Source organism: Ictalurus furcatus, chromosome 19 (genome assembly GCF_023375685.1).
Source record: "Ictalurus furcatus strain D&B chromosome 19, Billie_1.0, whole genome shotgun sequence".
Classification (NCBI taxonomy): Eukaryota; Metazoa; Chordata; class Actinopteri; order Siluriformes; family Ictaluridae; genus Ictalurus; species Ictalurus furcatus.
Window position 1 is genome coordinate 10,875,584 of NC_071273.1, and position 27,059 is coordinate 10,902,642.

The window sequence follows — 27,059 nt, forward strand, 5'->3', positions numbered from 1 at the left end:
ATGCAGTGAGGAATGTTGGCCACTAGGTAGAGGTGTAACATTAATATCTATAGTCTGCAGCCTGAAGCAGACAGTAATCTTCTTAATTAGTCACTGTGATTAATTTTTCATTCACAGCAGCAAAGGCACTCAGCCACTGTAACACTAAACCTGGAGTGAGTGCTAAATGTTTAATGTTTCTCAGCTTTACTCTGTTGGCTCTTCCACATACAGTAGAGGCCACAGAAAGAAGCCAGTTCAAACAGATATATCTATATCTATATTTCTGGTATTTAGAACTAGTAGTTATGTAGTACTTAATATTAAGTTAAATTAATACTATTGATTTTTATTTATTTTTTAATTCAGTTAATATTTTTATATATCTTTGATATCTTTGATTTACTTGTTTTAATAATAATAATAATAATAATAATAATAATAATAATAATAATAATAATAGGCCTGATGATGATGATGATTATTAATAGTAGTAGTAGTAGTAGCGTTGTTGTCATTGTTGTTGCTCTTCTTCTTCTCCACCTCCTGATTCTTCTACTAATTATTATTATTAGTATTGTTGTTTTTGTTGTTGTTTTGGTTATCTTCTTCTTCTTCTTCTTCTTCTTCTTCTTATTATTATTATTAGTAGTAGTAGTAATAGTGGTAGTGTTGTTGTTTCTCTTCTTCTTTTTCAACTTCTTCCTCTTCTTCTTCTTCCCCTACTCCTTCTTATTAATATTATTAGTAGTAGTTGTTGTGTTGTTGTTCTTCTTCTCCACCTCATTCCAATTCTTCTAAATTATTATTATTAGTAGTATTGTTGTTTTTGTTGTTGTTTTTCTCCTCTTCTTTTTCTTCTTCTTCTTCTTCTTCTTATTATTATTAGTAGTAGTAGTGTTGTTTTCCTCTCTTCTTCTTCTTATTATTAGTAGTGTAAGGTGTAGTTATAGTGGGTTGATATGATTTATTAATATTTTAAGTTATTTATCTGAAACATACACATGTTGTGAAGGACACCAACGCCACCCCAGTCGTGGAATCACACAGTAACAGTAGTAGCAGCAGTAGCAGTGTTAAACCCTATTCGGATTAGATTACTTTATCATTGGGACATCTGTAATACAATTGTTTACACATCAACATCAGTGATAAAACTCTCGCACCTGGACAGCAATAAAATAATCACAGGAGCAGTGAGTTTCTATCTAGTGGGTTGTATTTTCTATTGACCCGGATGTTTGCGTCACACTGTTATATGATCCACGCTCCATGAGTGCCTCTTCCAGTAGTCGAAGAGGCACTGGAGTACAGAAGAGACACTGGCTCTTATTTCGGTTTGGGGTGAACCAAAGTGCCAGAAACAGTCTGAAAATACATTAAATCAATAGTCACAATATACACTCGGGCGGCTGTGGCTCAGGTGGTAGAGTGGGTTTCCACTAATCGTAGGGTTGGCAGTTTGATTCCCGGCCCACATAACTCCACATGCCGAAATATCCTTGGGCAAGACACTGAACCCCAAGTTGCTCCCGATGACAAGTTAACGCCTTACATGGCAGCTCTGCTACCATTAGTGTGTGTATGAATGGGTGAATGAGAACCAGCGTAAAGCGCTTTGGATAAAAGCACTATATAAGTGCACCATTTACTCCTGGGCAAAAATATTAAGCTTTTAATGATCTAAACATCAAATTATTGGTCAGAAAATTAGCAAGAATGAAACAAATGCAGTCCTGAGACCTCCTGTGCCACCATATGCTTGTTTACTTTTGCTGCAGTGAAGTGTTTGGGGGAAAAGACAGAAACTCATATACTGTAGTCCTCTTGTACACAAAGGTAAAATCATGATAATTATTCAAACGTTTGATGTACAATTCCATCTAACACATGTCTGGCTGTACAAAAATAACATAAAGTAAAAATAAGTTCAAATGAATCAAATAAAAAAATAAAGTAAAATAAAAAGCTGTCTGAAAGTTTACCCACAAGGTTTAAACATTTAAAGGGATTTACAGAAATCAAAGGGACAAGCTATCCCATGCTAAGTTACTTACTTCATGCTCATTTTCTGACCAATAATTTGTTGATAAGATCATTCAAAGCTTAATATTTTGCCATTTTGGGCTTGGCCCATTTTTGTTACCCAGAAGTGTATACAAGAAGCATCCATTTTTCATTGTGTGTTTAGGAACCCTGCTGGAAAAAAAATTTAAACCATTACAGAAATTCTTATGGTTTTAACGGTTATAATGGGAACTGTATTGGTTTTAATGGAAACTATAATGGTCCGTGTGGGTCTCTACTGGTAATGTGTTGGGTTCTATTGATGGCATGTTTATGTCTAGTGGAAACCAGTACAAACCATTAAAATAGAATATGGCCCAAAACACACTACTATGTTAATGGTTTTAATGGTATTTGTAGTGGGAACTATTAGAATTTCTGTTATAGTTTCTATTGTTTTTTTGTTCAGCAGGGAAGTGTTTAATATCTAGGGGAGGGTCAATGGTGCATGTGCAACAAGACTGAATACAGCAAGTAGCAGTGGTCAAAAATCTTTTTTTTTTCTTTCTCTCTAAAGTGAGGTGCCGTCTTCACAGAAAATCATAGACATATATCTGGATGTAGGTAATTTGGCCTGTAATTTTCTCACAGGAGGACAGAAAAAAAAATATAGACAGGGCCGATCTGGACGGAAATAAAATCCCCAAAGAGCACCTGTAAAATAGGAAATTACCCCATGGATCCCTGTACATTTAATCCTGTTTGGACAGGGCGTTAGTGCTACTACTGATGAGGTGAGAGGTGGGCGTGGCGCTCGGATCTCCACCTGGTTTGGCGCTTGGCTGAGTTTTGCCCCTTAGGGCTTTCCATACTGAGTTTCAGAACTCTTCACTTCAGCGGGTAAGAAGCGCCCGATTTCCTGGTACGAGGCACAATGGGCATTTCTTTGAACTGGGGGAGAATGACTCGAATAGACGACAGCGGAGATGAAAACAGGTAAAGCAGTCCGTTTATTTCTTCAAGCGCTTTATTGTGGTTTATTCGCCAGCCTACAAGCAGACTGGCTAATCGCGGTGCTTAAGCAACACGCTTAGCACAGCTAACAGCGCTTTCCAAAGCGGAATAAACATGCAGGTAGAGTTTTCTCTTCTCCCGCAGGCGGAACAAGAAATGCATGGATACCGTACTTGTTGTTTGCTTGGTAAGATAGTACATTTGACGCAAGATTTTCTTCTTCGGTGTGTTTTATTAAGGCCTAGCCAAACACTCGGGGCAGCAGCAGAGCCCGGAAACTGACAGGCGGTTCTTAAACAGACATGAAGCTTCGCTATTGGTTGGAGCTCACCGATCCAGTTTTCTGATTGGCCAGCGCTATCTGTCACTCACCGAGTCCGCGCATGTAGGATAATCTGTCGCTGGATACAGAAATGAATTGTAGAAGTAAGATTGATGTGTTGTGCGGTGATAAAGTTTCCTAACCGTGGTTTGGTCTGTCTGAAGGGTTCACGATTTGTTTATGTGAATTAGCAGACATTTTATTTACTTGTATTTAAATTACAGCCGCGTGGTGTAAACACTTTCCTCGCGTTATAGTTTGGTCTATTTGCATATTTGAGGCAAAGTCACTCAGTAGTTTTATTATTATTATTTTTTTTTGAAGTGCACTTACTAGGGTAGGTTTATGACAAACTCGATCTGATATAAACAAATCCAAGATGAGGTTTTCAAACATTTAAAATAAGTGAAATATTGAGGTGATAAAATTCAGGTTTGAATTGGAATGACTTTTAGTCCACGGGCAGGTGTGGAAATACCTTTTCTTCATAATCTGCTCATTTCTCTCAAAGGCACTATTTAGTTTGGTGGTCCACTATACCTCTTTTACTCAGTAAACACTAATGCTTCTTTACACAGCAGTTCACTTTACTTCCTAGTCACAGTATTCCATCGCTGCTCCACTTGTGCAGTGTGCTGTTGTTCCTTTACTCAGTAGGTGTTCAAGACCGCTTTAGCTGTGACCAATAAGACCATAGCCAATAGAATCCGAGTCAAGACCATAGCCAATAGAATCTGAGTCAAGACCGCGACCATAGCCAATAGAATCTGAGTCAAGACCGCGACCATAGCCAATAGAATCCGAGTCAAGACCGAGACCATAGCCAATAGAATCCGAGTCAAGACCGAGACCATAGCTAGTAGAATCCGAGTCAAGACCATAGCCAGTAGAATCCGAGTCAAGACCATAGCCAATAGAATCCGAGTCAAGACCAAGAATCTAGCCAATAGAATCCGAGTCAAGACCAAGACCATAGCCAATAGAATCCGAGTCAAGACCAAGAACCTAGCCAATAGAATCCATGTCAAGACTAAGACCATAGCCAATAGAATCAGAGTCAAGACCAAGAACATAGCCAATAGATTCCGAGTCAAGACCATAGCCAATAGAATCCGATTCAAGAGCAAGACCATAGCCAATAGTATCTGAGTCAAGAGCAAGACCATAGCCAATAGTATCTGAGTCAAGAGCAAGACCATAGCCAATAGTATCTGAGTCAAGAGCAAGACCATAGCCAATAGAGTCCTAGTCAGGGCTGGGTTTGACGAGGGGGCAAGACCTAGAAGAGGCAAACACCACACAAGACCGAGTCCATGTCAAGACCGAGACCAGACTGTTAGATGTGTTAACTTGCTGGTTGTTGTATCTTCCTAACCTGACATGAAATATCTTAACTAAAATCACTCCTCTACTTTGGTATTATCATATTGCATCAATAAGTTCACAGGACATACATAGTACATTAAGCATAGGTCATTCTTCTAGCGTGCGCTGCAGTGTAATCCTATTTTATATCATTGCACTGGGGGGGGGGGTTAGGTAGCCAGGGCTGTACAGTGCGACCATTAGGTAGCCAGGGCTGTACAGTGCGACCATTTCACTCGCATTTGCGTCTGAAAAGTACTTTATGCGAGGGTGAAAAAATATTCAGTTGCACCGGTGCTAGTGACCTGTTAAGAGTTGTATAATACAACCGGAATGAAAACTACAAGTCCAAAATGCTTCTAGCTACACCGTGCAACAGGGTTTAATTCACACTTCTTTAATAAATAATTCCTCACCAATCATAATCAAGAGTCCAACTGTTCAGTCTGTAAACATACAGTACACTGCTGCTTTCCCTTCACTCTCTTCACTAACTCTAATAGACAGCGAATTCACTTCATTTAAACTCACGGTTGCCAGATATTACCAGAAAAGTCAACTTCAGTTTTCATGTTTTGATTTAATCCCCCAATAAACACAATATTATCAGCAGACAAGGCAACACTGTAATATAAAAAATAGATATTATAATAAATTTGTGAAATATAAATAAAATGCGAAATGAAATAATGTTTAATTACTATGGGTTGCATTTAATATCAATTTGACATTAATCTTAGTAAGCTATTTCCTTAGAAGACTATTAGCCTATTTCCTAATATGGATCATTTTTGTGTTAGTCTACTTTTAATTAGGACTCTTTATTGTTTAAGATATTTAAACAAAACCTAAACTTCAGCCGTGCTCCAAGATTTTTGACCGTGCTCCTAAATATTTGTAATTAGGAGCACAAGTGCTCCTAAAATAAATGGTTACCGTAGAGCCCTGGCAGCATGCGTGAGGTAAATGAAATGACACAGAGTTTGCTAATAATACAAAGGATTAAAAAAAAAGAAGAAGAAATGCAACAGCACATGTAAAGATTTGCAAATGAAAGCACATTTCCTTTGATTTAAGGACACAGCGGGTAAATAAAATGCATTCAAACCTAGAATTTGTTTTGGCTCAAATAACTTTGAGAGACCAAATCCAGCTGTGCATTACAACTGCGTGTCCTGTATTATTTTAAACGTAAGAGAACGAAGTATTTCGAAAAATACCCACTTGAAATTGATAGGCACTATATAACTCCACATGGAGAGAGAGCCATTTACGTTTTGTACTGTAATGAGAGCATTAGAGTTCTAGTTCATGAAAATTACGTTCTAAAACCCAGACAAGTAAAATTTCACCCGCGTTAATGACAAAACCGAGACCGCTGATTTGTGGTCTCAAGATCAGTTCTCAGTCTCAAGTACCACAACTTTACTCAGTCATGTGCTATCATTTACTCATTTTCTTCTCCTCTCCATTGATTAAAGAGGCATTGCTTCATTGTTGAGCGCAGTATCGGTCCCTTTCCTCCCTGCACTGTTTCACTCCCGCTCACTCCATAGTGCAGTTTTGCTGAGCTCTGCGTTTTCCCTGCCGCAGGCGTGCCACTGGTCAGCCCTTACTTTCCAGGATTACCGGTTTGTTAGGCTTTCAGCAGATGAAACACTCACTGATGAAGTGCTTTGTGTCAATGTCCCTGTGGAAATGACCGGAAATAATAAAAATTAGTGTATGGCGTTAACAAAGGAAGCTATTAAAATGTAGCAGGCTTGTCTGTCAGCATTGAACATGTTTATTCCAGAGAACTCCAGTGCCTGCGTCATGAGGTAAGCGTTTTAACAACAAAAACAACAATAAACAAAAAGAAAAAGATAGGACTGTTTTCTCCAAGAAGGCTCAAAGGGACATGACTCTGTGTTTGTGCTGATGATGGACCAGGTTTGTTTCTGTGTTTTGTATTTTTTGTCAAAAAACTCCCCAGGTTCAGGGTCTAAGAATATTGTCAAACTAAAACACTGTTGGAGAAAGTAGTGCACGAATAACCTACTAGTCAAGGTAGTAGCCAGATTGTATACAATGAACTGTGTAATTTATACAAATTGCAGTATATATAAAAAAAAACCTAGGAAATTTTAGACCAGCCATGTTCGCTTGACTAACTCTAATAACGCACAGCACAGGATTGACGTGAAACCGTTAGTTGTCAGACCTGTTCACGGTCATTTGTGAAACAATTTTGACCATTCAGCCAAAAGTAAATGCAGCATGCAAAATGTGAAGGGATGAAGAAAATGTTAATACTTTCGTACAAACTGTGAAAGCTGAAACAGTGCGAACATAATGTTTCTATGACTGTATCAGGGGAAAGAAAGCGCAAGATGAACATGAACACTCCCGTCAACAAACAGCCCTGTTTTTAAATAAATGAGATGGGTGAAATTGCCAAAACACGGCTTTAAATCGATTCCGCATCCAGCCATGGCAGTGTAAAGCCTCCATGCCTACTTTGCGCACAAGTGCAATTCAAGTGGAAAAATAACAACACACAGAGAGTTGCTGCTTTGTACATCTGTGCGGTTGCACTGTGACTGCCAAACACTGTTTATACTGCCTGTAATGTTACTTCATTCCTACAGTTGCACACACAGGATATAAACTGATCAGCCATAACATTAAAAGCACCTGCCTAATATTGTGTAGGTCCCCCTTGTGCCCCCAAAACAGCTCTGACCTGTCGGATTGAGATCTGGGGAATTTGGAGGTCAATACAACACCTTGAACTCTTTGTCATGTTCCTCAAACCGTTCCTGAACAACTTCTGCAGTGTGACAGAGTGCATTATCCTGCTGAAAGAGGACACTGACATTAGGGAATACTGTTGTCATGAAGTCGTGTGCTTGGTCTGCAACAGTGTGTAGGTAGGTGGTACGTGTCAAAGTAACATCCACGTGAATGCCAGGACCCAAGGTTTCCCAGCAGAACATTACCCAGAACATCACGCTTCCTCCGCCAGCTCGCCTTCTTCCCATAGTGTATCCTGGTGCCATCTCTTCCGCGGGTAAGTAACGCACACGCACTCGCCTGTCCACATGATGTAAAAGAAAACGTGAATCATCAGACCAGGCCACCTTCTTCCATTGCTCCATGGTCCAATTCTAATGCTCACTTGCCCATTGTAGAGGCTTTCGGCGGTGTACAAGAGTAAGCATGGGTGCTCTGACCAGCCTGCAGTTACGCAGCCCCATACACAGCAAACTGTGATTCACTGTGTGTTCTCACTCCTTTCTATCATAGCCAGCATTATCTTTCTGAGCAATTTGTGCTAAAGTAGCTCTTCTGTGGGATCGGACCAGACGGGCTAGCCTTCTCTCTCCACGTGTATCAGTGATCCTTGAGCTCCCATGATTCTGTCGCCGGTTTACTGGTTGTTCTTCCCTGGGCCACTTTGGCTAGGTACTAACCACTGCATACTAGGAACACCCTACAAGACCTGCCGTTTTGGAGATGCTCTGACCCAGTCGTCTAGCCTTCACAATTCGGCCCTTGTCAAAGTCGCTCAGATCCTTATGCTCGCCCATTTTCCCGATTCTAAGCCTGACTGTTCACTTACTGCCTCATATATCCCTGCCCTTCAGAGCTGCCATTGTAATGAGATAATCAATGTTGTTCACTTCACCTCTCAGTGGTTTTAATGTTATGGCTGATCAGTGTGTTCTCTTTTTTTTATTGTATTCTTTGTTTATTATTTCTTATATAGCATCTAGTAAGGAAGTTGCAAACCCAGTTTCACTATACTCGTGCAATCATGACAATAAAGATATTTATTCTATTCAAATCGATTCTAACACAGACGGCAATATACTTAGCTTGTGTTGTTGAGCATGGGTGATGAGGACTGTCAAATTTTGGCTAGCTGTAATTACTGCACCGTTCACTTCAGAACATGTCATGAGTCAGTAGGACCTCCTCGTGCTGAAGTGAAGACTATTATTACTACAGCTACACCATCATAACATTGCACAAGTTGAGCAGGACGCCTACAGTGAAGTTTTGTCAGACTCGGCGAGTGCCGCACCTCACTTAGTCGGTGTGGGGTGTAACGTTTGTCGGTAATTGGTGTTTACATTGACCTGTTCTGTTCTGTTGAATGCCCACCTCACTCCCAGGACAAAGTGCAATCAAGAATCTGTGGTTATTTTCTGTGTGGTTTCTGTCAATTGTGTTTAATGTAACAGGAATGCTCACCGGATGTGTCAGTGTGACACCGCAGCTCTAAAAAGAAAGAGACGTCTTTAAGCTGAGGTGGTGGGAATGACATGTTGTTATCTACACACACACCCTTGAGCAAAATATAAGTTTGTGTGAATTGAGGCTGGCAGCGCAAGAAGTGCTCCTGGTGTGTGTAATAGTACAAGTACAGGCTTGTATTGCGTTTTCACCCCACACACACTCTGACATCACTGACTGGTTCAGTCCAGGGTCAGTGTCAGCAGTGGAATGAGGAAAGAGGCAAGCAGGATCACGATCACTTCCTGTGTGTGAGTGTGTGTTTGTGTGTGTGTGTATACACAAGCACAGACTGGGAATTTGTACGTATTCAGGTTGTCAAAGTCACTCACTTTCAGTAACCGCTTTATCCAGGAATGCTGGGTGTGAAGCGGGAATACACCCTGGATGGGATGTCGGTTCATCACAGGGCACCACACACATTCACGCACTCATTCACACCTCGGGGTAACTTTAGAGTAACCAGTCCATTTACTGGTATGTTTTTGGGAAGTTGGAGGAAGCTGGAGAACCTGGAGGACACCTGACCTACGTGGACATGTGGACACCAGACCATTACACCCGTGCATGCTTTATGGAAATTTTTTTTGTCCCTTTTCCTGTTATAATTACCTTTCTGAGAAGGCTTTCCACTAGATATTGGTGTGTGACTGTGGGGATTGGTGTTCATTCAGCCACAAGAGTATTAGTGAGATCAGATAGTGATGTTAGGCGAGGAGGTCTGGGGTGCAGTTCATCCCAAATGTGTTCAGTGGAGTTGAGGTCAGGGCTCTGTGCGGGACACTCGGGTTCTTCTACTCCACCTTTAACAAACCATGTCTTCATTGAGCTCGCTTTGTGCACAGGGGCATTGTCATGCTGGAACAAGTTTGAGCTTCTTAGTTGCAGTGAAGGGAAGCTGTAATCCTACAGCATGCAAAGACATCTTATACAATTGCATGCCATCAACATTGTGGCAAAAGTTTGGGGAAGAACCATATGGTCAGGAGTGCACAAACTTTTGGCCATAAAGTGTGTGTTTTTCTAAGTTAAATAACTGGTTTGTTTGTCCGTTTATTATTCGGTTCAGATTATGCAGATCATTGCAAATATAAGTCCCTGTATATGGGTTGTTACTATAGAAACGATAACACATTAGAATGAATGCATTAATATAAACCTGTGACTTTTACTGCTTAAACCCCCCACCAATGTTCTCCATCAGACATAAATATTATGAACATTTGAATAGTATTTGGTTTATTTTAACAGTGCTACATGCGCCTATTGGCTGGAAACCACACACACACACACACACACACACACACACACACACACACACACACAGAGGTCTGAAATCCAAAGACGACCTTGTTGGCTCTCAGGTGGACATATGGTGTCGGTAATCCCAAGTGTAAGCCTCTCTTGCTTTTTCACTCTTTCTTTCTACCCCACTCTCTCTCTCTCCTATTTTATCTCTACCATTTGCTCCTTTTTTTAACCATCTTGCACTCTTTCTTTGCCTCCCTCCCATTTATTATGTCCTTGTGTTTAACCCTTATGAGGATCAGCAGATTCACTATTGTTACTGTTATTATTGTTATTACCTTCCACTCTCCTCAGTCGCCCCTTCTGTCCGCCTCTGATAACCCTTATTACACACACACACACACACACACACACACACACACACACACGTGTGCTCACGCACACACAAACACACAGAGAGAAAGTGGTCATTACACTACTATAATGATAGCTGTGAGTGTGAGGGACTGTAAGGAGCAGAAATGAGGAGGACACACGAACTACTATCTCAAAGACGGAGGAATTACAAAAAGGAGAGACATTCTTTTTATAAGTCTCTGCTCCTTAACCAACTTAACCTGCCACCCTTTTGAATCTATCCTAATTTGTAAAAATTATTTTAATTTAATTATTTATTTTTTTAAAGTGTGATGCTGGAGACCCTGCTGGTGTGACTGTCAAGGAGTGAAGCATGTCTGAAGTCACGCAGCTCTCTGTAGCTCAGATCTGGTTTTGAATGTTGCATTTTTGAGTAGTGTGCAGTAGAGTGTCGTTTCTACAACTCCCTAATCGCCGCAGTGATTAGTTAAACCTGGACTGAAGTCAGTCGGCAAACTGAGTGAGAGAGTGTGTGCGTGTGTGTGTGTGTATCAGTGCTGTTGCAACACCATTAGTGCTGGTTTGTAGACTAATACAGTAGTACTATGGTATTATTCTGTTGTGTGTCCCGAAAGTCTCTATGCACAGGGGACAATGTTTGCCAGCACTACATTTGTTAATAAGTTCGGCACAGTGTCGTGTGTGCGTGTGATGTGCTTGCCATGTTTCCTGTTAAAGTCCATCACAACCTTCCCGATCCAGCCATGAGAATGGTTTCAATACGTTCTTTTTTCTTTGTTTTTTTGTCAAAGGCTATCTGGAAAAAAAACCCTACATATATATTTATAAGTATGAAACATTTTGTAAGACATTTTGATAAAAAAAGTGTTCATTTCCCCCATGTATGAAGACTTGTCTGGGACACACTGTAGTATGGTAATATGCTAGCGGATTAGCTTGTGAATAACAGCATGTTTTGTTTTGGATTCCAGATAAACAGGAAGCTGCTGTTTCAGAGAAGGGAAGTTGAAATGTTCCTCATACCTCATGCGATATAAGCCATGTTTTGCGACCAGCGACCTACACAGCCTGGTGAATATATTCATATATCAAATTGAGAGCTTCTTATCGAGCGATATAACCCAATATGATCCTGTACGCCGTATTGTTCCACCCCTACTAATCAGCACAGAGAGCGCTCTTTAATATTTTGCATGGTGGAATAAACCAAGGTCCCTCTCCAACTTTGATAGACTTTACAGGAAGAGGCTCGGTGCTGCTATTCTCCACAGGAGTCTTCACCTAATGCATTCTTTGCATGCTGATCGTTTTTAAATGAACACGTACTGCTTATATAGGTTGGTTGGTTGGTTATTAAATTCAAACAAGTGACTAAAGAGACTAAAGTGGCTGTTTTTCTGTTTTTCCCCTTCGTGTGTCGACCTAATAGACGGGCATCTCGTTTATTAAATGTGCACTTTCGACCAGTTTCCTGTACTTTTTACTGATGCCTTTCTCAGAGGTCAGGATGCACCGTTCCTGTTGAGCAGCCAATCGAGCAGTCTTTGTGACTCCTGCCATCTGTGCTCCAATGATAAAATTTTCTTTCAAAGTCATATAGCTCTACATCTCACCTGCCTGGAAGTATCTTGCTTTCTCCACTTATTTATTCTGTTTTGTTTTGATATTTTTTTTCTTCTAATTTTGCCAGCCATGTCTGTATATTATATGTTGAATGCAGATTGCTATTTAACTGATCGCCGTCACACCGGGAGTCATCACACTGTTGTGTTTTATTTTGTGCATATTCGGAAAATTATATGGTCTGCACTTATATAGCGCTTTTATCCAAAGTGTATATCCTATACACTGTGTCTCATTCACCCATTCACACACACACACACACCAATGGTAGCAGAGCTGCCATGCAAGGCGCTAACTTGCCATCGGGAGCAACTTGGGGTTCAGTGTCTTTCCCAAGGACACTTCGGCATGTGGAGTCACGTGGGCCGGGAATAGAACCGCCAACCCTACGATTAGTGGACGACCCGCTCTCCCACCTGAGTCACAGCCGCCCCATTTATTTCTTGGCTTGGTGGTTGGCACGTTTTCCTCGCACCTGTGGGGTTGGGGGTTCGAACTCCCTGTCCTGTGTTCTCCCCGTGCTTTGAGGGTTTCCTCCGGGTACTCTGGTTTCCTCCCCCCGTCCAAAGACACGTGTTGTAGGCTGATTCTGCATTTCCAAATTGTTCGTAGTGCGTGAATGTGTGTAATTGTCTCCTGCAATGGGTTGGCTTCCCCGTCCAGGGTGTCCCCCCATTTTGTGCCCTGAGATTCCTGGGATAGTCTCCAGGCTCCACCGTGACCCTGTGTAGGATAAGCGGTATGGAAAATTGATGGATAGATGGACTCTGTACTTTTGTCACCACTGACTCTCTTGCATGCAGGTCATGAGTGCAGTGGGGATAACATCTGTGGATGAACAGCCTCACCCGGAGCTCACCTGTCTACCACAAACCAGCCTCGCAGTATGAGTGAGTACAAATACTCTCGCGCACACACTGACTCGCACACATCTCACTGTTCGGTCTCCTACTGGCTTGGACATGTGGCTCAGATGGAAGTAGTCAGCTTTAAACCACTGTTGTCTGGAAGTGTGTATGCATGTCTGGGTTTGGGGTGTGTGTGTGTGTGTGTGTGTGTGTGTGTGTGTGTGTGTGTTTTCTGCAAAGGTGTTGGAAGTACTAACAAGTCTGCATCAGTGTAAATGGGTCTATCTCGGGATGTAAATATGGCGTAAGAGTCTTGATCATTTTAATATTAAGGTGTGACCGAAAAGAAACAGAATTATGGATGATGGCTTCTAATATTGGCTTTTCTGAGAAGGACACAGTTGTTGCCTTCATTCGTCTTCATTAACCTCTTTATCCCAGTCTCTATTGTGCTTGTTTTGGAGAACACATGAGGTAGGAATACACTCTGAATGGAACCATGGTCAGACACGCGTTCACCCATAATGACAATTTCGAGTAGCTAGTCTACTTAAAGGCATGATTTTGGGAGGTGGAAGGAAAACCGTGAACGCAGAGGAAACCCATACAAACATGAGCGGAACACGTGGGAAAACTCCAGCTCAGGATCGAACCGGAGGCCGTAGGAGTGCGAAGCCGGTTTTGCTGCATCCACAACGATATTCTCATTATATATACACAGAACTGATTCTCCATATATATTATCCTTTAGATATTATAGTGAGAATCAACATTGTCCAAGAATTACGCATTATACGTCCTGTGAAAGTAATTAGGCTTGAATGCCAATATACACCCAGCAAGACGCGCAAACACAAGGCAAGCCAAATGAATGAACAAACAAATAAATAAATAGTTGTTCTCTGTCACGCCCTTTCCCTTTCCTCTCTCTCTCTCTCTCTCTCTCTCTCTCTCTCTCTCTCTCTAATTAGAGTCCACAGTGTTATCTCACAGAAATAGCCTGGCAGCACACAGACCGAAAACAGCACCAAACACACCGCCCTTAAGTGAAAGCACCTCAACACATATAGTTTGGAAGTGTGTGTGTGTGTGTGGACTTATGGAATGAAATATTACTATTCATGTCTTGTGGGTGTATATAGATTTATTCATTGGAATGTGCAATTTGTATACTATTTTGCTTGTGTGTGTTTGCATGTTTGAATGGTACGGTAGACTCTTGCATGTGTTTTGTTCTTCTGTTGCTGTTTTATGTGTGTGTGTGTGTGTGTGTGTGTGTGTGTGTGTGTGTGTGTAATTACCGTGATTACCCCCCCTGCTCTGAACTGCGGGACGGAGAAAGACCTAACGAGCGTGTAGTAATTATGACTCATCCTGCTCCTGATCAACTGATTTACGCCACTTAGGTAGAAGGAGAGATATGGAGGGAAGAGATCATGGAGAAAAGAAAGAAGCTGAATTTTTAATGTTTAGCTGAAGACGTGTTGGAAAAAAAATCAGTGTTTTTAAAATTTTGATTGGGAAAAACATTGCTACATTGTTGAATGCATTTGTGCAAAATGTCAGCATCAAGGATGGATTGTGGGTTTGTTTGGAGCTGGGATTCACCATTGCACACTTATTTGAACACGAAGGAGTTTCTTCCTTCTGAATTGCGGCAGTTCTGTACGTGCACACCGTTTGTAGAATAGAGACAGTGGATCGGCATGAGTACCTGCAGTCATGACAAGACAAATATATACAGATAAATTCAAATTAAACTTCAGACTCGTTTTACAAGCAAAGCTCACTTTACAATATGGTGATCAGTCTCAGTGGCGGCTCCTGGGTTCTGTAGATTTATTCGATAATTATTATGATGAATAACACAATATAAGTTTGTTAGCAATCTTGAACAGGCACGTGTTCATCTTCATTTCTGAGTTTCAGTGTAGACCAGTGAGACAGTCACTGTGCATATACAGTTATTAAAAATGCTGTAATTAGGAGCAATGTTTGAATCGTTCATAGCAGAATGATTGTTTCATTTAAAATAATACACATGGCTGATAAGTACATAGTTTTTAAATGATAATGTTATTTATTGAAGCAAAAAAGTTATCCAATACCAACTGGGCCTGTGTGAAAATGTATTTGACCCGTAGTTACTAATTCCCCAAATCTATGAAACTGGATTCATAATGGGGTTCAGCTGGACTAGACACAACCAGACCTGATTACTGCAAACCCTGTTCAATCAAATCAACACTTAAATAGAACTTTTTCAACAGCATGAAGTTGGTTAAAAGGTCTTATCCAGTAACACACTATGCCAAAGTTGAAAGAAATTCCAGAAATGATGAGGAAGAAGGTGATTGAAATACATCAGTCTGGGAAGGGGTACAAAGCTATTTCAAAGGCTCTGGGACTCCAAAGAACCACAGTGAGAGTCATTATCTCCAAATGGAAAAACTCGGCACAGTAGTGAACCTTCCCAGAAGTGGCAGACCTTCTAAAATTCCTCCAAGAGAACAGCAACTACTCAACCAGGAAGTCACAAAAGAGCCAAGGACAGCATAAGCAGTGAAAGCTGTAAAGTCAAATTACTTTTCTGACATAATATGTAAGAAATCAAGCAGACCTGGAATTCTATTTATATCTTAAATTCTGTCATAAATTTTATAGGCAATACCTATCCTGCTGAGTCGTTCATAGTATGTGAAAATGTTCTGAGTTTCTTTGTGGATAAGATCGCAGGGATCAGACAGTCGATTGTGCCTTCAAAAGATGATCCTTTGGATACTCCCAGCTGCACCATGTTCTTAAATACATTTGAGCCGATTTCTATCCTCTATTTAATGGATAGTGGTTGAAGCCCACCACTTCTTCCCTTGACATTGTTCCTACCCACTTTTTTTAAACAGATCTTTTATATTGTTGGGATGTGGATCTTAGCAGTAGTAAACAAACAGTCTTTTCTCTGGGTCTGTTACAGCCTATTTTAAACATGCTTTGGTGAAACCATTACTGAAAAAGCCAAATTTGAACTCAACAGATTTATCTAATTTTAGACTTATATGAAATGTACCTTTTACTGCAATTTTTTTATTTTTTTTTTAGAGAAATCTGTGCTAGATCAACTACAGAGTTTCTTGGAAAGAAACAGCATTTGTGAAAAATTTCAGTCTGATTTCAGGAAAAAACATAGTACTGAATCGTCTCGGGGAGTCTGCAGTTTTGTTATTAGATTTGAGTGCAGCGTTTGACACTGTTCACTATGGCATTCTTCTGTCATGCCTGGAACACTGTGTGGGCATCTGAGGACGTGCCCTTTGTTGGTTCATATCCTATCTTAGTGATAGAACTTTTTCTGTAAGTATTGGATGTCCCGTTTCTTCTGTAGCTCCCCTTACCTGTGGTGTCCCTCAAGGCTCCATTCTTGCTCCCACCCTTTTCGCCCTTTATATGCTCCCACTAGGGTCAGTTTTAAGAAAGCATGGTGTGGCTTTCCGTTTTTATGCGGATGAGACCCAAATTCATCTGCCGATGAAACAAAATGACAAGAAAGGCCTAGAAACCCTGCTTGCACATCTGGCTGTGATCTTGAATGTCCTCGAATTTTTAAAATTTGTATGAGAGCTAAATAGAAGTTATTGCATTTGGGCCCATTGCGGTTAAATGAAATACAAACCTTAATCTTGGCAATCTGACATTAAACCAGCTGTCAAAAATTATTTGGAAGTGACTTTTGATTCTTCCCTCAAGTTTGACCAACATATTAGTTCAGCGGTTAAGTCGAATTTTAGATAAAATGGATAACTCTTTTAGAGCTATCCATGTTTTCATTTTATCTAGCTTGGATTACTGTAATTCTCTATATACCGGCATATCCCAGTCTTCTATCTCACGGCTTCAAATGGTCCAAAACACAGCTGCTAGACTTTTAACTGGGCTGCGTAAACGTGATCATATCACTCCGATTTTAAGGTCTTTAAATTGGTGGCCAGTGTGTTTATAGTATTGATTTTAATGTATTATTGTTTGTTTTCAAGTCATTAAATGGCCTGGCACTTCTCTATCTGTCGGATCTGTTAAGCTTAAATAAGCCTATCAGATGACTACGATCTGTTGAGCAGAACACCCTGTCCTTTCACAGATCAAGATTAAAGCTGAGATTTGACTGTGCATTTGCTATTGCTTTTCCTAAGATATGGGACAGCCTACCTCTGTCTGTCAGATCTGCCACCTCCTTACATGAGTTCAAATATAAGATAAAGTCTCACGTTTTTACCTTGGCATTTAACTCATTAGTATTATTTATTTACTTATTTATTTATTTGTTATACTTTGAACTATACCTGGTTTTGTACAGCATAGCGGTCAGCTTTTTTGTTGTGTGTATTTGTGCTTTATAAAATATAAAAAAATAAAATTAATCAAAATCATTAAAAATCATTGTATATTTTATATATATATATATATATATATATATATATATATAATTATATATATAATTAATTATATATATAATTATTATATAAATCATTAAAAATCATCTCTTGCATCAATAAAGGTCACTGTTCAGGATTCCACTATCAGAAAGACACTGGGCAAAAATGGCATCCATGGAAGAGTGGTGAGGTGAAAACCACTGCTAACCCAGAAGAACATTAAGACTCATCTGAATTTTTCCAAAACACACCTTGATGATCCTCAAACCTTTTGGGAGAATGTTCTGTGGACTGATGAGTGGAAAGTGGAACTGTTTGGAAGACAGGGGTCCTGTTACATCTGGTGTAAACCAAACACAGAATTCCACAAAAAAAAAACATCATACCTACAGTCAAGCATGGTGGTGGAAGTGTGATGATGTGGGGATGCCTTACTGCTTTAGGGCCTGGGCAACTTGCAATAATTGAGAGAAATATGAATTCTGCTTTCTACCAGAAAATCCTAAAGGAGAATGTCCGGTCTTCAGTCTGTAAGTTGAAACCAAGACATAGGAGTAAGTCCTGGTCCTAGAAGTAAGTGAAAGACTGATCTCCTCCAGTTATTGGAAGCATTTGGTTGCGGTTATTGCTGCTAAAGGTGGCACAACCAGATTTTAAATTTAAGGGGGCAATTAGTTTTTCACATGGGTAATAGGTGTTGGATAACTTTTTTTATTGCTTCAGTATAAATAATAAAAACTGTATTGTGTGTTTACTCAGGTTTTCTTCGTTTTATGTTGTATTTCATTTGAAGATCTGAAAGTATTTAGTATGAGATATACACAAAAACAGCACTGTATGTACCACGATATATAGTTTAGCCTTCAAACTGCCAGCAAAACAGTAGTGCTGCCTTCAGACTGTAAAAATTCAGGATTGTAAAACTGAGTTTGATATGATATTTTTATTTAATAATTAGAAAAAAAATAAATGGGAAGAATAAAGAAAATATCGTATATGAAATAAATTATTTACAGCAAATAAGTTGCATTCACTCAGTTCTATTTAAATTGTAATTATTTAAAATGTAAAAAAAGTCATAAGAAAATATTGCAAAACAAATGATCAGAAAGTAAGTGATACCTCAGTAAAGTGTATTGTGACGGCGTTTATCACCATAACGATATATTGTCATATCCACCAGCACTATGAGTACAATTTCATAGGTTTAGAACCTGATAGAGCTAATATGTTTTGTTTCTCTCTCTCTCCCTCACTTTCTCTCTCTTACTCTCTCTTTCTCTCTGTCTGTCTCTTACTCTCTCTCTCTTACTCTCTCTCTCTCACACTCTTTCTCTCTGTCTGTCTCTCTCTCTCTCTCTCTCTCTCTCTCTCTCTGACAGATTGGCTCCTCCTCTCTTTTTGCTGCTTTCAGTATTTTTTTTGCCATCTCTGTACCAGCATACACACACACACACACACACAGCTTTGCTCCTCATTACATTTGTAGGTAATGCTAGTGACTGTATATTGCTTTGGCGCCTCTGTGTGTGTGTGTGTGTGTGTGTGTGTGTGTGTGTGTGTGTGTGTGTGTGTGTATGTGTGTGTGTGTGTGTGTGTGTGTGTGTGTGTGTGTGTAGAGATGGAAAAGATGGATGAACATGGGAAGGAAGTCACTCAGGAGTATAATTACATTTCATAATAAACAGCAGGAAGGGAAGATGTGGAACCTGTGCCCTGTATACACACACACACACACACACACACACACACACACACACACACACACACACAGTGACCATGTGTTCATACTAGCAAACAAAACACAAAGTGAATATTCATTTCCTGTGAAGAGCCATGATTCCAGCCACACTGATACACGACATTAGAGTTTCTCTTTTTTATGTAAGTTGTACGTACATTTCTTTACTCTCACTACTTCAGTTTTCTACCTGTACATAGTTCTCACATCGTGTGACTAGAAAGTAAACTATAGGAAACGTTTATAACCGCAGACGTCACATGACACACCGGTGAGTTCATATGCATGTTAACAGAGCGCCATGTTAACTTCACAGCACTATTATCATTAGTCTATTCTTATCTTGGAACTTTGTGCTGATTTTCATGTAGAACACATAATTTATCAGGATGGCAGCGGAATAAGAAATGTTATTATTATTGTTATTATTATTATTATATTATATATATATATATATATATATATATATATATATATATATATATATATATATATATTTATTTATTTATTATTATTATTATAGAATAAGAGATTTTAATGCTTAAAGCTAAACTTTCTTTAAAGCATCTAAAAACAGGCTGGATAATCTTTTATATCTGATTTTGTAATATCAATAAATAAGAAATATTAAATAAATTTATACACATTCGAGGTATTTTCCATTGCTAAGAGATATATGTAATGTGTGTGTATATATGTATATATAATGTATGTGTGTGTGTGTGTGTGTGTGTGTGTGTAGATGTAGATACAGATATGTACACAGTAACATAGTAACTAACATGATAGCTAATTAGCGACCATGGGAATATTTCTCACACACGCACAACAGAAAAAAATTCTTAACGAACATACAAGTATGAAGACTGGATAAGCTTGAAAAGCCTGTTCAAAGATCATAGCAGTACTTTAGCAAATAAAATTAGAGTAAGCACATTGCATCTCCAACAGATCAGCTACAAACCAAAACAAGTTGCTACGCTCTGGTAACACTCTCTACAGAGCTAGGACACCCAGTTTTTCATTTGTTGTTGATTGATTGAGAGATCGATAACTCCTTCCCTGATATCTCCTCAGCTACTGCGTAGAAATAGATGTCCATCACGCCAGTCAGGAAAGAAGTGCGAAAGACGAGCTTACAGAACTCACTGTTGTATCTGGCTGTATGGGTTCTTGTTCCAGGGTTTTGGTGCAGGAGAGGGGCAAGAGGGTAAATTTTACTTAGACCTACTATGTAAAGCAGTTCAAACTTTTTGACAACCATGACTGATCGTAATATTTGATGTTCAGGAATGTTCATGTGGTAAATGGCCCCAACAAACATAAAAGTGTATTGGACTTCAATCCAAGAGTCATTTAACGAAGGATCTACGGGTGCAATACCAAATTCCATGAAGTTGTATGGGATAATGCCTGGGATAGTAAAACCAAAGGATTGCTGCTATCAGTGTTCTGGAATGTGGTTAGGAATGTTGATGGCAGAATAGTTCACATTAGGACTATGGCTGACAAAAAATCGGAATGGCTTTCATTTACATTTATTCACTTAGCAGATGCTTTTATCCAAAGCGACTTACAAATGAGAAAAATACAAGCACAGCGATATATCAAGCAGAGAACAATACAAGTAGTTCTACCATACAAGATCCATTAATTGAGTTCCAGAAGAAGCAAAGTGCACAGAGTAGAGGTGTAAGTGCAAATTTTTTAATTTATTTTTATTTATTTATTTTCATTATTATTTTTTTATGAGTTGGTTAGGTGATCACGGAAGAGGTGGGTCTTTAGCTGTTTTTTGAAGATGGTGAGAGATTCTGTGGTCCGGATCGAGGTTGGAAGTTCATTCCACCACTGAGGAACAGTTAGTGTGAAGGTTCTGGAAAGGGACCTAGCGCCAAGCTTTCGACGCGCTCGTCTAACAATCCCTAAAAAAAGGTCTTTGTCAGACTTTGAGGTAGTGAAGGGAGCAAAGATGGAGGCTATAATGTCTCATACATTAGATACAGCTGTAGAGAGAGAATCTTGTTCTCAAACACACTCTACTTATCACTGGTTTGAACCCACGACCAGGTTCTCTTCCTGGTCCCTGGTGGATGCCATGGTTCGATTCCCATGCATGGAACCCCAGCCACTGGGGGTTGCACCCAGTGCCGGTCCCGAATAAAATGGGAGGGTTGCGTCAGGAAGGGCCTGGCCTGTGCCGAATCAAATATGCGGACCAATCAGCATCTGTAAAGTCCTTTTATCGGGGTAGCTGTGGCTCAGGTGGTAGAATGGGTCTCCCACTAATCGTAGGGTTGGTGGTTCGATTCCCGGCCCACATGACTCCACATGCCGAAGTATCCTTGGGCAAGACACTGAACCCCAAGTTGCTCCCGATGGCAAGTTAGCGCCTTACATGGCAGCTCTGCTACCGTTGGTGTGTGAGTGTGTGTGTGTGTGAATGGGTGAATGAGAACCAGTGTGAAGAGCTTGGGATAAAAGCACTCTATAAGTGCACCATTTACCATTTAATTTTATCTGCTCTGCCACCACAGACTTGGCGCTGATGCCTTATTCCAAACCTTTTGTGAAATGAAGGCTTTTGCAGTCAGTTTAGAGACAAATTAGTTGAGCTTATTAAGATTAGTCAAAATTCAGTTAATGGCTCCTAAATACTTTGGAGTGCAGTTAAGGGCTTCAGTAGGAATAATTACATTTTGTTTGCCTCACTGCTCAATGTAGCATGTCTGATAAAATATCTGACTTTGAAACCCTGCTTATTTCTCATTACCAACTAAAACAAATTTAATTAGTCAAGGTTATTTTTTCCCCTCCGGATTGCACATCCACTAAAACTGGTGGCATTATCAAGAAAGAGTGTAACCAGTTGCTCAGGTCTGAAAAAGAGTTTATTATTCAAAGATAAAGACAAAGTTATTATTTTCATAGAAGCAGACCAAGCCACTAACTTGCTCTAAGGCTGTGTAGCAATGAAAAGCTTTCCAGTATTGCTACATTTTATAGATCCATTTCATAACAGTGAAACATTTTGCTCTTCTTATTTATTTATTTATTTATTTATTTATTTATTTATTTATTTTTTATACTACATACTGCCTACTCTTGATTATTCGAAACACTTCATCGGCTACGCTTAACTGATTCAGAAACTTTAACCCATCTCACTTAAGTTCAGTTGGATTTGTATAGCCTTCCTGAATCAATCCAACTGCACCAAGTAAACCAAACACACTGTCCATTTTGGGTTACTGACGACGTTTTTCTGTAGAGCCCCGAGACGTAAACTGAGCCAAATGACGGAGATGACGTGCTGACGGAAACGTGATGTGTTCTGAAGATGTGGACTAAAGAACAAAAAAAAAAAAAAAGAAAATAAAAGCTGGATTTAATGTATTTTGATCTAGGTATTAATAGAATAAGTTAGTCATCTATTGAGCGCTGAGTCTGTGTTCTTTGTGCTTGGGTGATTTTTTTTTTTTATGCTACATGCACTTCTGGCAAATGAACGTAAGACACACCCCTTAGCCAATGTTTTTTGTTTTGTTTTGTTTTGTTTTGTTTTAATTATATGCAGTGAGAAAACCAAAACCAACCAAACTTAATAAAAGTATCAGTTTCACTCTGATTCAAACTTGACCCCAGGATATGAGCAATAATGAGCAAGCCGGAGGCGAGAGTGGCAAGGAAAAACTCCCTGAGAAGTCATGAGGATTTTTAATGACCACAGAGAGTCAGGACCTCGGTTTAACGTCTCATCTGAAACACGGTGCTGTTTTACAGTATAGTGTCCCCATCACTATACTGGGGCATTAAGCCCCACACAGACCACAGGGTGAGCGCCCCCTGCTGGCCTCACTAATACCACTTCCAGCAGCAACCTTAGTTTTCCCCAGTAGGTCTCCCATCCAGGTACTGACCAGGCTCAACCCCGCTTAGTGTCAGTGGGAAACCAGGCGAGAGCTGCAGGGAGATATGGCTCTGGCATGCCGTAAATGAGTACAGGTCAGTCTTAAAGTCTTTTAACGAGATCACTCACTGAAGCAAGTTTTCATTAAGATATTACTATGCCATTATTTCTCTCGTGCTAAAGAAAGGACTGAATATATTTCCCTAGCTACTGTCTGGCTACTCTCTCTCTGATTGGATAAGAAATGTCTTTCGACATTGATTATTAGACTAGCACACAAACCCTACACTGCTTTTATTAACATATGCACCGTTTCTGACCATCTCTGCGGACTTTCCCCCCATCATTTATTCTTCTGATCATATCTAATGTTTTGATGTTTTGAAAGTGTTTGAGTGAAGTTCATCTGGAGTGGAGTTATCTGTTGGCAGTGACTGCGTTTACATGCATATCAGATTCTGTTTAAGGTCTATATTCGGGTTGCAGCCATATTCCCAATACGATGTTTATATGTATACAGGCATGGGAATAATCCTCTATACATGCCGATCTACAAATGTGCTTTTCCTTTCCCGCTGTTCTTTCCCAGGAGGTTCCAGATGCTGCCGTTGCTACCCACAATTCCTTGCATGCGCATATATCTCCTTTCAGTGGATTAATGTGTTTACATGCAGCACATTTCCAGTTAAAACAGGCGTGTTCTAGGGGTGGGAATCAGATTATTGTCTTAATCTGACTCGGGCAGTCGGATTGCTGCGTTTACACGACTCAGTACTATTCGAATATTGCCATTAATATTGGAATATTGATGTGCATGTAAACGTAGGGACTGTTACACTGCACAGGTCTCTGATTAGACTTTATCAGTATGACCAATGCGCTGTACAACAATCCATTATCAAGCAGTTCAGATACCAGTCTTCTGTGTGAATTCCCCTTTTTCAACTGTACTCTTTCTAGACCTTGTTCTTCTACTTAAAACTATTATTCTGTTATTGGAACTCTTTCATTGGATGGGGTGGGCAGTTAGTGCCGAGGTTATTTCTGTGTCTGTGAATTACATCTGTATTAAGTAAATAAACAATTATTCGCAAAATTTTAAATATGTATAATCTATGTCTCATCACTTTACTTGGCGCATAACCATGTAATGTTTATGTAGGTTTAGAGTTTGCTGTAGACTGGCTGCATTTCTTACACAGAAAATTGTGCATTATTATTATTATTATTATTATTATTATTATTATTATTATATATTTTTATTGTACACCTCAATACACCTCTAAAGTTGATGTGGTTGAAAGTGGAATACATTATAATGTTTGTAACAGTTATGTCTCACTTCTGCTATATAATTCATTGCAAATCCCTCGAACTTGCTGTTTTGTGTGTGTGTGTATGTGTTCACAAAGTGTGCGTTCACAAAGTGTGCAAGTTCCCACAATTACTTTGCTATCACCGTGGGAACATTTAGTCCCTATAGAGACCCTACTCCACACACACACACACACAAAATTTTTGCGTTGTATCCCCAGGACAGTAATGCAAGTGCCTTCATAAATTACAGCATGTCCCCTAGACTGTAAATGTCCTCCGGGTCGTTGAGGAACGCGATGCGTTTTATAGCCGTCCAGACGAGGAATGACTTCACTGCGACCGAGGCGACTTATTGGTCAGAATAAACTGCGATTCCACACCTCCTCACAGCCGTCCCTTTTGAGCAGTGTGTGCCGAGTGTTGCCTGGGTGATGCAGGTCTGCCTCCTCACACATGCCGGGAGCTAATTACTACAATAATGGTCACCCTCTTCGTTTCTGAATCGAAAAATAAAAAGGATAGAAAAGAAAGAGACATTGAGACTGGGTTTCAGGGACGTTTGGAAGGAAAGTAGCAGGAGCAATTAAGATTGGCACGACTGTTTAGAGAGGAAAGAGCAGAGCAGGCAGGAATTAAGGCACGATTTCTAGTTCACTGTCTGCTGCATAGGCTGTACAGTGTATATGACGGACCACGAAATGGCAATGAAAAGTCAAGATAAAATGTATCCGACATCCCTCTACTGGCTGGCGGGTGTACGGATTTAGCCCCGCCCAGCAGCGAGAAACATCCTTTCAACATAAGATGTGTTAGTCTTGTAAGAGATTCCTTCGCATTAATGTCTAAGATGATTGACAGGTATGCACTGACAGCTGACAGTCACACATCATGGACTTTTCATTACCCGGCAAGCTTCACCATTTGACAAGGTATGGTGTAGATTATCCGTAGTCTCTGCCTCAGCCGCTCCATCTCGGACACTTTTCTGCCAACAAGCTTCAGAATCTTTAAGGCTGCGATCTGATTGGCTGTCTGCTCTCACTATGTATGCACATACAGTGAGGGGAAAAAAGTATTTGATCCCCTGCTTATTTTGTACGTTTGCCCACCGACAAAGAAATGATCAGTCTATTATTTTAATGGTAGATTTATTTGAACAGTGAGAGACAAAATAACAACAAGAAAATCCAGAAAAACACGTCAAAAATGTTATAAATTTTTGTAACATTTATAACACTGTATGCATACACCAGCTTCTGCAAGGAAACAAGCATTTGGACACCATAACATAATGAGCGTTTCTGAGCAAGACATAACCACTGGATTGAAAAAAAAAGTTTCTGGCATTCCATCTTTAAAAGATTATTAAAGATGTGAGGTCTTAGTTGAAGTAAATGGCTCTTGGCCACATTTATCTATGAAAGGTATCAGACTGTTTGTACAAGTTGTACATGTTTACATTGTAAGGGTAAACATTTACCTTGAAATATGGACTGTAGTGTTAAGATACTACTGTACAGTCCTCTAGCTGCAATTTCAGTTTAAATCTTTCTTCTGCTCTTGAATTCTTCTCTATCTATCCATCTATCTGTCTGTCTAACTACTGTATTTATGTTTTTATCTTTCTCTCTCTTCCTCCCCTCTTTGATTAACAACAAAGAACAAGAATTCATTATGTGCTTCTCAAATGTCAATTCTAATTCAGTAGTAATTTCAGACTCCCACCCCACCCCCCACCCCCCCACTCTCTCTCTCTCTCTCTCTCTCTCTCTCTCTCTCTCTCTCTCTCTCTCTCTCACACACACACTCACTCACTCGAGCTCATAACTCTGAGGCCCACTCCATCATGCATTATTAAAGACGAGTGATCAGCCTCACTTTATTAACAGCTCTCACTGCAGAGTTAAGGTGCTGTGTGGCTGCAGGTTTTCATCCCACATCTGTATCTTTCCACCATTGCACGTTGTTGCCTCATGGCAACAGTTTACCAACTAACCTCGCCCCCCGCCCCCAAACCGCAAATGTTTTCTTCACATTTTTAAACATATTTTTTTTATTACTTGAACTAATTAATCCAATGCAAAATCATAATAAATAAAAAAAAAAAAAAAAACATTTTTGATGTAGATGTAATTCATGCAGTAGAAGGTCAGATAGGTCTGAATCTGCCTGATCTAATGTCTGATTTCTCCTCTGTGCAGTGAACAGATTATTCACTGTGTACCAACATAGAGAAAGTAATCCGAATCTGTGTACATTTTTTTTTCCTTCTGATAAGTATGGTATTAAGTGGTATATTGTGTCAAGTATATATTTTATTGCTGCCGCTGCTGTTGTTTTTTTAAGAAGAGACTCAGAGCACACATTCTTAACACCAAACTTGTCAAGCAAGGTAAACTAACTAATAAGGAAGGCACTGATTACTCTCAACATACTCAACGGATTAAATTAACGAATAGGGTGGCAAGGCTAGACCATTGGTGTTTACCTATGGCCTCGTCTCGCCACCCTATTCGTTAAGTTAATCCATTGAGAATGTTGAGAGTAATCAGTGCCTTTCTTATTGGCCCCCATGAAACAAGTACAGCTCCCCTAT

At 39.8% G+C, this 27,059-nt stretch overlaps 1 protein-coding gene across 3 annotated transcripts in view; it reads left to right on the plus strand.

The window, feature by feature from the left end:
- Nucleotides 1-665: 665 nt before the first annotated feature.
- usp6nl (USP6 N-terminal like) overlaps nucleotides 666-27,059 on the plus strand; it is a 90,959-nt gene continuing 64,565 nt past the window's right edge. For 2 of the 3 annotated variants that reach the window (XM_053649739.1, XM_053649740.1), the window contains exon 1: nucleotides 666-2,982. In XM_053649739.1, coding sequence (XP_053505714.1) covers nucleotides 2,973-2,982 — 10 coding nt within the window. In that variant the 5' untranslated portion in view covers nucleotides 666-2,972. Of the gene's footprint in view, nucleotides 2,983-13,020; nucleotides 13,108-27,059 lie in introns of all 3 variants that reach the window. The other variant, XM_053649742.1, reaches the window with a different exon arrangement.